Source organism: Apis laboriosa, unplaced genomic scaffold, assembly GCF_014066325.1.
Source record: "Apis laboriosa isolate Shangri-la unplaced genomic scaffold, ASM1406632v1 scaffold14_cov150, whole genome shotgun sequence".
NCBI classification, from domain to species: domain Eukaryota; kingdom Metazoa; phylum Arthropoda; class Insecta; order Hymenoptera; family Apidae; genus Apis; species Apis laboriosa.
The window spans coordinates 2,025,199-2,039,395 of record NW_025221798.1 but is presented as its reverse complement, the minus strand read 5'-3'; the positions used below and the strand labels follow the sequence as shown (position 1 = coordinate 2,039,395).

Here is a 14,197-nt window from a genome sequence, read left to right as displayed (position 1 = left end):
GGGGGGGGGGTATATTATAGTGGATTTAATTAAAAGTTTTAATTGAAAAAAAAAATTCAAACGTTTAACTAATAACCCTTCGTTAAATTCCAAGGAAACGTATTTTTCCTTCTCCCATTGAAAATCTAACCTAAAAATTCTGATCAAAATTTAATTCAATTTGAATTGCAATTTTCTCGTTTCACACGAATTATGTATTGTTATATTGTTTCCATAACGTATTTTTAATAGATGTAACTAATTATTATTATTTGCACGAGAAAATTATTTGGTAATATCCTTTTTTTTTATCTTTCACTCATCCAATACTCCATGTATTCAGTTCCATGAATACTCTTTCAGGATATTATATCATATTTTATGCGATAGAATTGCTCACTTGTGACATTTGAATCATTTATAAACATTTAACTTATTAAAGAAAATAAGAAAAAAGTCGTGTAAATCGTATAAATTGCACAGTTTTATTGCTTTAGAATTATATAGAAAAAAATATTTGTAAGTCGTGAACGCGATATGTAACAGTTTATTCGAATATATCAAGAATATTATACAGGCTGTAGAGTATTATTAGAAATAAATAAATAAGATTTATAGAAAGAATTAAATTTAAAAAAAAAATGGAGGAGGCTGAACGTTAATAAATTTGTCAACAAGAGGTATTATTGCGATGATGAATGTACAAACAATTTATCAAGATAGTAATTTGTTTTACCTCGTGTTAACTAAATGATAGTCATTATTCATCGTTGGCCAAGGAGTTGCAGCAGCAGTTTCAGGAGAAACTTGTAGCTGGAGACTGAATAATAAAGTTTCTCGGATGGCCAGCTATCCGAGCTTCAACTTTCTTCATCAAAGGGGAGAAACTGGTGCGTTTTCTGTGTGTTTCGGAATCCTTAACACCTGGGATGTTTCTGGGATGCAAAAAGTTCCCCTATAAAACTGATAATGAACTTTGGACTCTACCCGAATTTGCACTCGAGTTCGTCGAATGCAGTTGAGGCGAGGACCGAATTGTATCGATCGACAGCCAGGCTTCGTTCCGCTTCCAATTATTATATTTCGTTTTGATAATTTTTTTTTCTAGCAAAGCCAAGGGTTAAAGACGTGTTTATTATTCAAATTAGATCAAGATTTGTTAAATGGAACCAGATACTCTAATTGTACTTTTATCTTAAGGACAAGACTTGAAAGTATATTGTATTAATCTAAATAATTTCTAATAAAGAAATGGGATAATATAAATGTCTATCGTATTCTTTTTTATTTTATATTTATCGAATAATTTTAATTTTTTATTTTTAAATAAATTTCAATATTATACATTTTTAATTTTAATATTTAATTACTCTATATATCCAATTTTTTTAACATTTATTATTAAACGAATATTTATTTTTACGATAATTTATAATAATTCATTTAATTGAATTTTATTTATTATCTCAATTTCAAGAATATTGATAATTTGAAATTATTTTATTATATTAATTTACGATTGAAATAATTAGAAAGAAAGGAAGAAAGAAAGAAAAGTAGAGGAAGGGGTTACAAAGAGAAGAAAAAGGAAATTATTCTAATCAAAATTTATCACCGCGAGATAATGAAAATTAAAACATTTTATTTTTATCTCCTTCGAATTCGCGCTGTTGCCTCGCATTCAATCCCCTTTTTTTTTCTTTTTTTTCGAAGTTAATTACGGTTAGAGAGCTAATTTCACAAGTCCGCCTTGGCCTGTAAAACTTATTTAAGTTTTCCACGTCGTTATTTAAGACGTTTAAGACTGAAAGAATACACACGTCCCCCGGCATTGTTATTAACGGACCTCGTTAGAACTACGATGAAATTGGTCGGCTAATTTTCGTTTTAGGGAATGCACGAAGATCGATGCAGGATGATAAAATTTTTACAGATAAAAATAATTTGAAACTTTTAAATGGTTGAGAAAGAGATATAATTCTATTTTATGATTCATAAATGTGATGATCTCGTTTAATGCGATTAAATTCTATTTTTTTTATTAAATAATTTAATAAATGATGAAATGATGGAAAAATATTATATTAAATTTAAGAATTCTTCAAACTGTGAAATAAAACGAGAATTAAGAATAAAAAAAAAAAAAAAAAAAGATTTCGATTTTATCTTTTAGCTATTAATTATTCTAATTCGTCTCTCAAACTCTTCCCTATCTCCAGTCGATAATTATTGTACACGATCGAAACAAAAGATGGATAATTGCAGCTTCAAAAATTATTTTATCATCCCCAATTCGATTTTTCGTTCCAACCACGAGGAAAAGTTTACGAGCCCCTTCCATCGTAAAGTAAGGCGCGCCATTCCATTTACTATCAACGGCTAATTGCTTTAATTGCTAATTACTTTAATGCACGATAAGGCTCGACGCTTTTTGCCCGATAACGCGATGCATTGAATTAGAGAACGCGGTTAAACGAGTTGTCTGTCTCGTGTTATAACCCATCTCTGTTATTATTCGTGTTAAATATTGCCGCCACGCGAAATTTTATCTCTGCAATAACTTTTATCAATCTTAAATCTTAAAATGTGCGAGTAAAATTTTGAGAATTTAGATATCTTGTCACCTGATATCCAATTCGATTCAATCGCGAAATTATCCTTAAGGGAAATTGATTTATTGAATTGTTCGGAAAATAATTTCGTTTTTTCGAAATGAAACCAAATTGTTTCATGTACAGTCGAATTCGACAAATTCGTGGTTTCTCGAGTTATTATTCGTCGCTTTGCTTCAATCGACGCCTTTATTTCGTCAATTTCAACGAAATTTTGAAAAAGTTTTAACACTGGCTTCATCAAACTTTTTTCTTGTCCTTGCATCTTTTCATTATCACGCACGAGAAACACAACCGCGCAGAATCGAACGAATTTTTCTTACAAACAAACCGTGAAATGCTCAACTCTCAAAATACGTAATAACAACACGATTTAGAATGAAGTTGGCTGGATATCGACTAGCGACACTCGTGTGAGAAAACGAAACTACTTTCCGAACGATCCAAGAATTTCTACTCTAGAGTGAAGTTGGCTGGACTAAACATTCGACTAGCGACACTCGTGCGAGAAAACGAAACTACTTTCCGAACGACTCAAGAATTTCTATTCTAAAATGAAGTTGACTGGACTAAACGTTTGACTAGCGACACTCGTGCGAGAAAACGAAACTATTTTCCGAACGATCCAGGAATTTCTATTCTAAAATGAAGTTGGCTAGACTAAACGTTCGACTAGCGACACTCGTGCGAGAAAACGAAACTATTTTCCGAACGATCCAAGAATTTCTACTTTAGAGTGAAGTTGGCTGGAAAAACGTTCGACTAGCGACACTCGTACGAAAAAACGAAACTATTTTCCGAACGATCCAATAATTTACACGAATGAAATACATCATTAAAATGATAAATACAGAAACTTGATATTATATCTCACTGGAAAACATTTATCCAATCGTTCAATTTTTTAGATATCTATCCATACCTACTCGATTTACGATATCGATAAATTTTTCCTTTTCCTTTGTACAATTTGCATGTAACGAGGTCATTGAAATTACGTGCTCAGCGAAATCAAACGATTGTCAACCGATTAAATTTTTTTTTTCTCGCCTTCTCTCTTCGAGCCTAATTACTCTGCATAATTCGCTCGCTCTCGTTTCCAATCGATTTCACACGAGTGTTAAAAAATGTTAATCAGCGATTACTTTCCGCGATTATATGCCGCGGCGATATAAATTCGAAAGGTTTAACACGTTGTTTAATCCCCTTCGTGCAACGGTTACAAATGGAAAATCGATGAGCAAACTTATTGCGCAAAAAATGCATTCGCGTCGCGTGCAAATGCGATCGTTTCATCGCGGAGGGAAGGAAGAAAAAGTCGCGCCTGTTTGGGCGAAAAGGCAACATGGCTGCCGCTTAAATTAATTTTAACGGCACAATTAATACACCTTATGAATCTTTGGTTCGATGATTTTTCTGTTTTGATAGTATTAGAATTTTTTTTTCCTCCCTTCCTCAAAGGAGAAAGTTTATCAAGAAATAGAATATTTCCTCTCTTCTATTTGTTCTAATAAAATTTAGGTTAGGTTAAATTTGTGTGTGCTTATTTATTTAATTGTCTCTCGATAATTTCATTTAGAATCATCATAGAAAACAAGAGATGAATAAGCCAAAATTATCCTTCTTTCCTACAAATTTGTAATTACGTGTCCGGTTTATTCTCTTCCGGTTTTAATTAAAACGAGCCGCAAATTTTACCGCATTCTAAATACGAGCCAGAAACGATTAATCGTTGTTGTTATCGGTGTTGTCAACCGTTCAACCTGTCAACGCTCGTTAATTCACCTGGTTCGGTGTATGCAGCTCGCAACTTCTCGAACAAACGAGGCGCCATTGTAATTTTATGAAATGGCCGACAGCGCCATCTGTTCTCGTGAGTTCATCGAAAACCCATCTTCTCTCTCTCTCTCTCTTTCTCGAGTTCTCTTAGTATTCTTTCGATCGGTCAGATTTATATTTAAACCAATTCGAGGCCAATTAGAAGGAATTGGATGGAGCAACTGGTGTGCTCGAAGAAGTTCATGGTTAGTTCGTGGCCAAGATCAAGTTCGTTTAGAACGTTCGCTTGCGATTGATTTATACGTACTTAACATGGTTGAAGAGAACGCGAGATTTATTCGTGATAGAGAGTTGACGTTATTGGAGTAAACCAAAATGGTCATTGATAAGGGAATTGGGGATAACGTGGTGCGAGCATTTCACGAGGGTGTGAAATGGATGGGCGATAAATTCTTGTTTGGAATCTTGTTTGGCCAGATCAAGCTCAATCGTTGTCATTTAAGATTTTTACTCGAAGGGAAACGATTACTCTACTGACTAGATATTACTAGATATTACTAGATATTACTACAGTTATAATATATAAGTGTAGTCTTCGTAATAAGTTAGATCAGGTTACATAAATCTAAAATGGATTGTATCGATTTGTTACGATTCGTCGTGGAAGGAAATAATAACAATTTATTGACTAACGAACGAAACTTACGTCATCTGGCTAGGAAATCAATTGACAGCTTATGTAAAACGATTATAATATAATTTGCTCGATTCTATCAAAATTTTCGCTCGCCCTCGATTTTCTCGTCTATTAAAACGAAGAAACGGCACATTTCATCGAGAAATTCTCCCGTATCTGTTAACACAGAGATCGTACGTGGTGTTCGAATGCGAATTCCGATTTACGAATTTCCATGCGACGTTCTTGGAATTTCCATTAGAGGGAGGCCTTATGTACGCCTTATGTACCATTATATCCGGAAAATATCTAGAACCAGGTATCTTTCTACTCGTTTTTAATCCTACTAACAATACTTTTTCCAGTAAAGTAAAGTAAAAAGAAATTTTTGGTTTCTTGTAAAGTGTGTGTGCCACCTGGTTTCATCTATTTTGAGAAGAAAAAAAAATCTTGCGATTTTTATAAAGATGTTTAATTATTAAGAAAATTTAAAAGCGTTTAATTATTGAAATAAATTATTATTTTAGTTAGGGAAGATGATAGAATAATGGGATATCAATTATTTTTAATTAAAAACAATTAGCAAATTCAATTGGATTTATTTCTACTTGACCGTGACAATTGATCACTAATTAACTCATATTTAATAAGGACAGATTATATCCAATACGTAATGTTTTGATTGCTAACAATAACAATTAGTCATATTTGATATTGTGATTGCATGACTAGTTTGAATATAAAGCATCGTTAATAGAAAGATGACATAATTAGCAAATGGATCAGAATATATTAATAAATTTGTTTGAAACGTAGTAGAAATATTATTCTTTAGGAAGAATGCAATGTAATTAATATTTAATTTGGTACAATTATTTGAAAGAAATTTATTTTGTAAAAAGTTTGCATAATCATGAACAGTTTTTTCATTTCTTAATTATAAAAGAGAAAAGTAAAAAAACTTTTGAGATAAGTTTGTAATTCATTCAAGGTTAAAATAATATTCCATCCATTGATTCGAAATTATAATATTGTTATTAGGAAAAGATTCTAAAAAAAAATCCTTGCTCAAATGATTTTCTCCAACACTTTTTCCCCATAACATTTTCTAACAATATAATAATATTTTATTAATTTAAATACACGTGAAAAAATAATCCTCTCCACCAAGTATCATTCTCCACCCATAGCAATTCAACAGAATCACGAACAAATCCCACGAAATCTCCCGCGTAAATCTCCCCTTCCATCCCATTTTTTTCAACAATTGCCAACGAAATCGTCGCCACGTCGTTCACACGTCCCCATAAATAGCAACGCCACCATTCCGAGCAAGGATTAGGACACGTGGCGACACCACGACGATTGTTTCCTCGAGTTTTGCACCGCAGCGCCTCGTAAACATCGAAGAAGTCCCCCCCTGCCCCGTGATAAAAACTGTTTTGTTCGCTTTTGACCGTGAAACTCCGGGGAGCAGTCGAATCGTAAAACGTGCCACGTCGCTGTAACGAGATTTTTCCAACGGTTTCCGCCATTCCCCCTCCCCTCCTTCGATAGCAATCTCGGAGACGAAAGGAAACCGTGTCGAATATTCAACGATCATCCCGCAATTTCCGCCACATTTTGTCGTAGACGTTGCTTGTTAGCCACAGTGAACTTGGGGAATTGAATTTTTCCTAAATCTTGTTTCGTTTTCTACTATTTCTGGGGGGTGGCGCCTCGTTTCGAGCAGTTTGTCGTGTTCGACACGACAGATGCACGTCGTTTTTCTTTATTTTTATTTTTTTTTCTTTTCAACGATTTTGAGAGGGGAAAAAATTGAGAAGAGAGATAGATATATAGAAGTTCTAAATAATTAGCGAGCATTTAACGAATATATGCATAATTTGAATAATAAATTAACGAGTTCAATATTATTTTATTTTATATTATCTTGTTGATAATATAAAAAAAAAAAAACCTATAACAAATATAAAAGTATTTCAAAATAGATATAAAAACTATTCCAAAACGTAATTCCGTATTACTCTCTATTCCTTTAAATCCAAAAATTAAATTCGACGATTCAAATCCTCCATTATCCATCGACCGGTCCATTCAAATTTCCCGCGCAAATTTAATTAACATTCTCGCGGATTAAAGTCAATTTTGAAGAATCGCGAATCACCTTTCCGATTCGATATGATCCTTTACTTTAAGCACACCGTCTCCACGACATGGCCGATTAATAATCCAAGAGGGTTATCCGTTTAAACGGAAATAGGCTTTCCTCTACGTGGTGTGTACACACGCGCGCGCGCACGCACACAGCACAGGCTCGTTCTAATTATTTTGCTCGCTCGGTTGCGAGTAACGTGATAACGGCCACCCAACACTCGCATCCTCTGACGCCTGCCATGCACTGATACTAATACATTAATTTATAATCATCCTATAATTTGCGGTTGCATCCTCCTTGCCACGCGTGACCTCCATTCTAAACACGCTTACGTTATCCCCGCGCATTTCAATTTCCACCTCGAATCGCGTGGTGTGTAACACAATCCGTTGTATTGGATGCACTTTGGAAAAAAAAAACTTCTCGATTGGCGAATACGAGTTGTACGAGAGGAGTTCCAATCGACGCCCATTTTTCCTATCGTTGTAAAAGTTTTAAGAGGAATTTTCGTGGCTAAAATATTTATATTGCTATTTTATTTATTGTAATATTTAATATTGTAATATTGTAATGTGAATTATGTGCACGAATTACTTTTTGAAATTATTTCAGAAATAATTTATCTTCATAGATGTAAATGATTTATTTGCCGTTTTACTGTTGTTTTTCGTTGTTTATAAATATCGTTGTTCGAGAAAAGAAGTTGTCAATATTATTTTCTATAAATAATTGATTAATTATTCTCAATTTAATATTCTCAAATATTCGCTTTATCCCAAATTCTTTTAATTGTAAAAATAAAGAAATATGTTGCAAGTAGTAATTTGAAATAAATTTCCAGTCCAGATGTGTTTCATTAGACGCTTCGTCGTGTTGTTTTAGTGAGAAAATATTTCGCAAAGAAAAATAGCAGGTTTAATTTATCCGTCTCCGAAAGAGGTTAGAGTAAATTAAGTTAGAAAGTTTTGAGATATATATATCCTTCACTAAAATGTTTTGCGTTTGTGATAACCAAGTACTGTAATAACTTGACGTGATGTTTGGTTTAATGAAATCGTGAAATTGAATATTTAAGTGATGTGTACGAATATGAGATAAAATGGAGAAACTTGGTTAATATTGCTTTTAATTAAATTGTATGCACAAAGGGTATTACAACCGAGTACTGAATTGAATAGAACTGTTTTCTATTCATTCATAAGAAATTAAATAATCGGTACTGTTTCAATTATAAAATCTTTGATTGTTAACAAGTTAATTTTTCTTTTTTAAAATATTTAACTATCAATGAAAATATTTTCTGAAAGTGTTGAAATATTCTATTCGCCATAAATCATTCAACTTCTCAGAAAAATTTAAAAAAACGTTAATAATTTATAAAATTTGATAAGATTTTAATCTTCTTTAAAAAAGAAAAAAAAAAGAAAGAGAACTCTTCGCACATAAGTTTCAAAATTTCAATCAAAATCAGGTGAATCTCGATTTCTAACCTGATAATTACACGCAACGATTTATTAATAATTACAATTTCTCGCCAACTTACCTTCTGCCATTGATTCAATTTGTTAGACTTTCGTCCGTACCATCGATGAATTCGTAAAAAGGGACGAGCTGCAATACAACTGTACACTTCTCTATTTCCTTGCCACGAGGTTGACAATTATCAAAGGAACGAGTCCATTACTTCTCTTGGTAGCCAGCAAATCGTTGGTCATTAATAAGTAATCCTATTTAGAGGTTTGGACCTACTCACCGATTAGCGACGGTGCTGCCGCTCACGTTAATTAGGTGACACTTTTTCTCGCCCCGACCATCGCCAACCTTCAATTGGTTTCAACTTTAATGGTTAGCAAGTACATCCTGCTTGGCTGCTCGCATAGGTTGAAATCAGTGCTTTTTTTTTTTAACAACGTTTTGCAAACTCTTAACGAAAAAGCTTGTTTTTGGTAAATAGATTAAAGTAAACTGTGAATGAATTTAAATTATTTAGGTTATTTAGGAAACTTTGTTTTTGGTGAATAAATTAACTCGATAAAGTACAGACACAAGGTAACGAGTTAAGTTATGAATAAATTTGAGTTATTTAAATTAGAGGTTAGGCCGTCTCAATTATTTTCGTAATTGAAAAAGAAAAATTTGAATATTAAAGGATTAATTTTCAAAGATTTTATTTCATGATTTTATGATTAATTTTTATTAGATTCATTATTATCAAAAATTTTCCATAGTGAAGAAGAATACAGAGTGAGGAAGTAAAAGCTTCCTGTGATATTAATATAGCTTTCAGCGTACGTTAAGGAAACAAACAACTTTTTGTTAGTGCGAAGAATTTAGACTTCGAAATACGAGGAAATCAAAGGAAACTATTTAATAATAATCAATTACCGATTTTATTTATCAAGTTTTATGTAACATTATTCTTAATAAAATTATCAACATCCAATACTATTATTTTCTTGTCCTCCATAGAAAAGTTTTTAAATATGATTTAGAAAAAAATTCTCTAATAATTATGTTCAAAAATTATGTTCAAATGAAATTTAACTCTTTGAATAAGAAATCAAATAGATTTTTAAAAAAAAGCACGAATTCTAAAATTTTAAAAAGTTAAATGTTAAAAAAAAATAGTGAATCGTTATGAAACAAAATTGTTAATAATTTGATGATTCACAGTAGTGTAAGATTTCAAAGAGAAACATTACGTCAATTAATACAATATATCTCCACGTTCCACAATTACAATGGAACGCCAATTATCCAGACTATCCAGATGTGACCAGAAATTCTTGAACTTGGTAAATAGAAGCAGTTACACGCGAATTATTTTGTATTCTCTCTTATCACAATTGAATTTTTCATATATTTAAAATTATAAATAATGTAAAAGAATCAATAATTTATTTTAATAGATAAGATAAGAAAATAGGATAAGAAAAATTAGATCCAAAAGTTTCAAACTTAACACAAGTTTCAAAATTTTTAAAAATCTTGATTTTCTAAAAAAAATGAGAAATTAAAATTTATTGTTAAAACAAAAAATATTTGGTTACACATTAGATTTTGCAAAAATGGTGAAATAGTACCTTCTTTTTACCTTAACCGGAATAGAATAATAGGATAAAATAAAAAAAATAAAAAAAATGCGCGGTCGATATCTAATCAAGAACTGTCACAAGGTCGACCTTCGTGCAATAGTACATGTTGACTTACCATTTTACCTTCCTAAATTCACTCTATGTTACTTTTTCCTAAAATTGTTCAGAAATATTGGAAATTATCCCTTACCTACATCGAAAAGAAAATTAACGTTAAATTGAACGATACTATATATTCTCTTCCATAATATTTAACGCGTTTACATTCTTCCTCCTTCATATCATTTCGAAACAATCGATGCAAATCAAGCTTCCAAAAAAAAAAAAAAAATTTCCTGCGTTCGAACGATTCTCGATATAATCCGGATCCTATTTGTCATAAGCGGTAACAAGAACGTCGAATGGTTGCGATAAGATAAATAAAAAAAAAAAAAAAAAAAAAAAAAAAAAAAAAAAAAAATCGTTTCCCATCGGTACCACCTTGTGCCAAATCGTGGCAGCCAGAATTCGTGCGAAACGACGTTCCAATATTTCAATACCGTTATCTCCGAAAAGTCAGGCGGAAACTGGCTCGATCGATAAGGGGTGCATGACAGAACGATATAGTCTCCTGTGCCGTTTTTATTATCCCGCGGGTGCCATTATTCCGTTGCTCGTTGACTACGAGCTTTATACGCACGTCTCACGATGTCCAATTCGATCGTACGTTACGCGAAAGTACGAGTGGTCGAGTTTCGATTCCTTATTTTCCAGAGAATGTCAATTGAATATTAATAAATACATTTTTCAAATCGCGATCAAATTGCGTTAAAATGCGAAAAAGAAGTATTCTCGTATATTCGTATATTCGGTTTTATCGTATTGTATATAAGTCGATTATAATCTCAAATAAATACAAAGCAATTTGTTTATATTACGGATTCAATCATCGACTATCTTTTCAACCGTGTTCGTTAAATCGATATCGAAATCAATCACAATTCACAAACATTTGATACGCGAACAATGCTTCAAATAACTAGGCTTAACCTTAAATATAAACTATAAAATATAAATACTTTGTATTTATTCTATTCTTAATATTTATAATTCTAAAAATCTTTAAAATTTACAATATATACAATTCTTTATAAAGAACGAAAAGTTTTTTTAATTAAAAAAAAAAAAACGATATTGATATTATATTATTGTACCACACGATATATATTTTTTTTTTCATAAAATTTTATTTTAGCACTTAACTGGCCTATATACGACGTATAGTATGTACACTGTAACAAATGCGATCGAACCAATTTTCTTTTTTCTAGAGAGAGTATGGTCTATCCTCGACCGTAACATTCCAGCTCGTTACCACGAGGCATGCAAAAGTGGAATAGGAAAGGCACAGAGAGAGAGAGAGAGAGCGAGAGAGAAAAAAAGGAGACGAGAAAACGATTTCGAGGAGTTAGACGGATAATGGAGGTTAGGAGGGACTCTGCATTTTGGATATCCCCGTTCGAAAGTAACTTTAATTCCCTCTGATTTTGATCTGAATTTGTACGATTTACATTCCCACCCACCATGCCATTTCTCCAAAGATTTTTCGATCAGTATGTATACAACGTCGAGAAAACTAATTAACAAGCGACAAAGATTTCTTTAACGTTTGAATCTTGAATCCAGTGACCAGTGTTAGTTAATTAACTTCGTTTTGAAAGAGCTTTTTGACTTGTTTACCTCCACATCGATGATTATAATTTTAGCAGTTCGTTTGTAATTAATGTACGTTGTGCGTTGAATAGAATTGTTGGCAACGTAATTTTGTTGTAGGTAAGATTTTCGATGCTCTGAAAAATGCAACTAAGAAATTATTGAGTTAAAATTTTAAAAGTGTTGAACCTAGGATTGAATTCTTAAAATAATTCTAAATCGACGTAATCTCAAGTCTCCAAAGCGTTCATTTGCGAGGGACTTTTTTCCCCTTATACATAATTATGCGCTTGTTTTGAACAGTTCTCTTCTTCCTGATAACCTTGTCGTATCAGCCGCGTATTTCAATTTCGCGTTGCATTCCTCGCAGAGGAGCGAATTTAAAGCCTCTTAACTCCTCTACCGTTAAGGAGGAGGAAGGGAGGGGAGAGATAATTGCGAGCGGGACAGCAAAAGGAAAAGGAAACCGAGATGTCGCTCGCGTAGCTGTAATCCAAGATAGTGAACGAAAATTATTTGCACCGCTCTCGGTAAAAGCGTGGATCATGAGAAACGTATAAATATAAATTTGCACGTGTCAGAAAAATTGAAAAATGGAGACATACTTATCGCATATCCATATGAAATATCGTTACGGTAAACTCGTTTGTCATCCATAACGTCTTCTTTCTTTTTTATATTAAATCTTGTGTACACTCCTTGTGACGTATGGATATTTCTCTTTTTTTAGGTTACGTTGTGTTAGGTTACGTATTTGATTTAACACGCGAATCGACTTGAAGATTTAAATTATTTCGATCGATATTGATTATTGGATTTTAATTTGTTTTTTTTTTTTTCTTTTTTAATGGTTCTTTATTTTTTTGATTGTTAACGAAAGTCGAAGGTTTCGAAAGGGATTTCGCTACTTAATTTCGGATTGTGCGTCTCGATAGCATAATCCTTGGTCTGCAAGAAGCGAGCAACACAGGGATTACGTTGTCGAAACTTTCTTCTCGTGGTACAAAAATTCCGGAGACAGTGATTAATCGTTCGAGAGCAGACAGCTGGAGGAGTGTGTTTCTAATAAGATAGCCCATTATGGAGCTCGCCCAGTGAAATTCCCACGAAAAAGATTCCACCCCTGCTAATGTTAGAAGTCATGCGATCGAAGAAATGATTAACGATATACCACGTTCAATTTCTATTGTATCGTTCATTTTGATCAAACGTGATTTCACCATTATACGAAAAATATTATTTCGATAATTTTTTAATAAATTAACCCTTTGCACTCGTATGTCGCCATATAGGCGACATTATATATTTTACCGTTGCACTCGTATGTCGCCATATAGGCGACATCTTACATTATTTGGGGTCAAATTATATTACATAATATTCATTTAATTAAATTTATTTACAATTAATTAAAATCATGTTTTCAATAAATATGATGTCCCTAACATATTATATAGATTTTCATATTTCAAAAGAGTGTGAGATGCAGATTAAATATGTTTATTTGCTAATTTTTTCTACTAAACCGGAAATTTTAATTTATGTTATGTTCGCACAAAAATATTTTCCTTTTGATTGATTATGAAAAAAAATTCCGAGTTGATTGGTATCCTTATCGAATATATATACGAGTGCAAAGGGTTAAAATATTCCCTTAAATACGAAATTTTTCTTATTATTTTTTTTTTCTCATTATATAAATTATATCTCTACTTTCAGTTTGATCCTGTTAGTGGACTTGTTATATTTCGAGAAGCATTTATCATCAGCACAATTCCCTCGTCCAACTTCTCCTTCATTTCGTCCATTTCATTCTTGCGCCACATACAACCATGAATAATAAATACAAAGGGGAGGGAAATTTCGTTCCCAATCAATGTCAAGATCCCTTTACCGGTACGCGAAACCCTTTCCGCTCTAAATCTCTCAGGTTTTCGAGGTTCCCTCGTCAGAACACCGGTTTTTGGTCAACCGAGCGTAAGATTTATGGCGAAAAGTTGGTAGAACATCATCGCCCGTCCCTTATGAAACTTGTTACGCGCAACTTGAGAGCGACGATTGATCGTTGGGAAACTTGGACGATTAAGAAACGTGTTTATGATACTCGTGATTTAATCCTTTGCATTATTATATCATTGTTATTATATTATTTTTTTTCTAATTCGTCCTGATTTTAAGGAGGATCAGAGGATTAGAAGAGTCTAGA

General features: G+C 32.5%; 2 protein-coding genes across 8 annotated transcripts in view; one reads left to right on the top strand and one right to left on the bottom strand.

Annotated features, from left to right (window-relative positions):
- LOC122710694 overlaps positions 1-14,197 on the bottom strand; it is a 122,283-nt gene that overhangs the window by 68,406 nt on the left and 39,680 nt on the right. Inside the window, exon 1 of one of the 3 annotated variants that reach the window (XM_043928710.1) lies at positions 8,748-9,347. The exons of the other annotated variants lie outside the window; for them this stretch is intronic. Coding sequence (XP_043784645.1) covers positions 8,748-8,757 — 10 coding nt within the window. The 5' untranslated portion in view covers positions 8,758-9,347. Of the gene's footprint in view, positions 1-8,747; positions 9,348-14,197 lie in introns of those variants that run through there. 3 annotated transcript variants of the gene reach the window in all.
- LOC122710692 (trichohyalin-like) overlaps positions 1-14,197 on the top strand; it is a 63,569-nt gene that overhangs the window by 33,908 nt on the left and 15,464 nt on the right. Inside the window, exons 1-2 of one of the 5 annotated variants that reach the window (XM_043928704.1) lie at positions 4,651-5,365; positions 11,610-11,763. The exons of 3 other annotated variants lie outside the window; for them this stretch is intronic. Coding sequence is in view for 1 of the 2 variants with exons in the window: in XM_043928699.1 (XP_043784634.1) it covers positions 5,256-5,365 (110 nt within the window). In the remaining variant the exon portion in view is untranslated. Of the gene's footprint in view, positions 1-4,650; positions 5,366-11,609; positions 11,764-14,197 lie in introns of those variants that run through there. One more of the 5 variants, XM_043928699.1, reaches the window with a different exon arrangement.